General features: G+C 46.4%; 1 protein-coding gene across 1 annotated transcript in view; it reads left to right on the top strand.

Annotated features, from left to right (window-relative positions):
- Positions 1 to 442: 442 nt before the first annotated feature.
- The window catches only part of DDX46 (DEAD (Asp-Glu-Ala-Asp) box polypeptide 46), a 70,138-nt gene continuing 69,078 nt past the window's right edge, over positions 443 to 1,502 (top strand). Inside the window, exon 1 of the mRNA XM_006888058.1 lies at positions 443 to 459. Coding sequence (XP_006888120.1) covers positions 443 to 459 — 17 coding nt within the window. The remainder of the gene's footprint in view (positions 460 to 1,502) is intronic.

Below are 1,502 nucleotides of genomic sequence, written 5' to 3'. Positions count from 1 at the left end.
CCAACTTCATTTTCTCTGACACACCTACTCCCATTACCCCAGTCACTGAATCAATCTGTCTCATTTAGGGTCTTCCTCTCTTACACTGTCCCTCCAAACTGCTGTAAACTCAGTGGAGGGTCTTAAGACTTCGTTCAGACTGGATGGTATTTAACAGAGCGGGGAGAAACTCCTAGCGCTTCCCATGCTGTTTGGCCTCCAGGCGATAGGGGGCGATATGGAGAACAAGTAGTTTCCGGTCGGCTTTTCCTTTTTCTCCACCGCCGGCGCCGGAACTTCCTGCTTTCGTTGGCAGTGGTGGGATGGCTGCTATCACCTTAGCTGGCATTTATTGATATTGTGGATTCTTACCCGGAGCGCCGAAGTCAGAACAGTCTGCTCCTTTGTTCAGGTTCTACAACGCGCTGTTCCGAACGGCATAGGCCTTCCTGTGTCGAGCAGCATGGGCCGGGAGTCCCGGTAAGGTATCGCGTCACCTGCCTTAGCGGGAGGGTGACTTCTCTTTGGATGAAGAGGCGGGAGTTGAGGTGGCCGAGGGGCCTGGCCTGGTCCAGCGCTCCTCCATGTACGGCCTGATCGGTCCTGCGGGAGCGGGAGGGACTGTATTTGGGCGGACTACCGGCACAGCATTTCTCTGCCCACCATTAGCCAGCTAGCGCCAGTAGAGCGGAAACAAACCACTCGCGACGGCAATGACTGCCACACATCCCACAGCGCGCTCGGAGCCTCTCAATCAGTAGTGGTTCCTACCTCTTCGAGTTCCAATATTTCCTTTGCACCTGTCATTGTGAATATTAATTTTAGTGCAGATGTGGTATTTTCCAAAACTGTTGTAAGGAGCATGTGGACGTTTTTACATAACCAACAATACCGAACATGATTAGGCTTTAACCTGGGCTACAGTAAATACTTGTTGCAAGTTTTGCAAATGGTTTTTATCTTTTTCTGTCACCTGCTTCCACCCTTTTTGAAACTGAGGATTGGACGATAGTTCTAGAACTGTGAGATCGCTTCAGAACTCTAGATTCTTGGTAACTGTTTTGGGGTCTTTGAGATCTTGCCCTTATGATGCCAGTTTGCTTTTATTATCTACCGACTGTTGGTTTTTTAAAATGCTAACTTTATTTTGAGATTTAATTAACATTCAGGAAAATGAATAAAGCTTAACTGAGTTTGATGAATTTAACATACTTGTAAACTAGGCGTGAACCAATATATTCTGGTCCTACCTCTGGCTGATAAATATGCCTTTGCACACCAAGTATCGTGAACCAGAGCCTACATTTTAACAAATCTTTTGATAACTAGGGTGATAGGAGATCTTGTTACAAAGACAAAAGGAAAATTCTCAGCAGAGGGTCAGACTGGAGCAAACCACTTTGAAGTTCTGTGTATAAACCAGGTAATTACCTGGAGAAAAAGTCACTCTGGCCACCAACTTCTTGATCAAAACAAGACCACTTTCTTCCTTAGGGTATTTACACTTGCAGTGACTTTTGCCT

Source organism: Elephantulus edwardii, unplaced genomic scaffold, assembly GCF_000299155.1.
Source record: "Elephantulus edwardii isolate Elephantulus edwardi_28Jun2011 unplaced genomic scaffold, EleEdw1.0 scaffold00064, whole genome shotgun sequence".
Classification (NCBI taxonomy): domain Eukaryota; kingdom Metazoa; phylum Chordata; class Mammalia; order Macroscelidea; family Macroscelididae; genus Elephantulus; species Elephantulus edwardii.
This window is presented reverse-complemented; position numbering and strand designations above follow the sequence as displayed.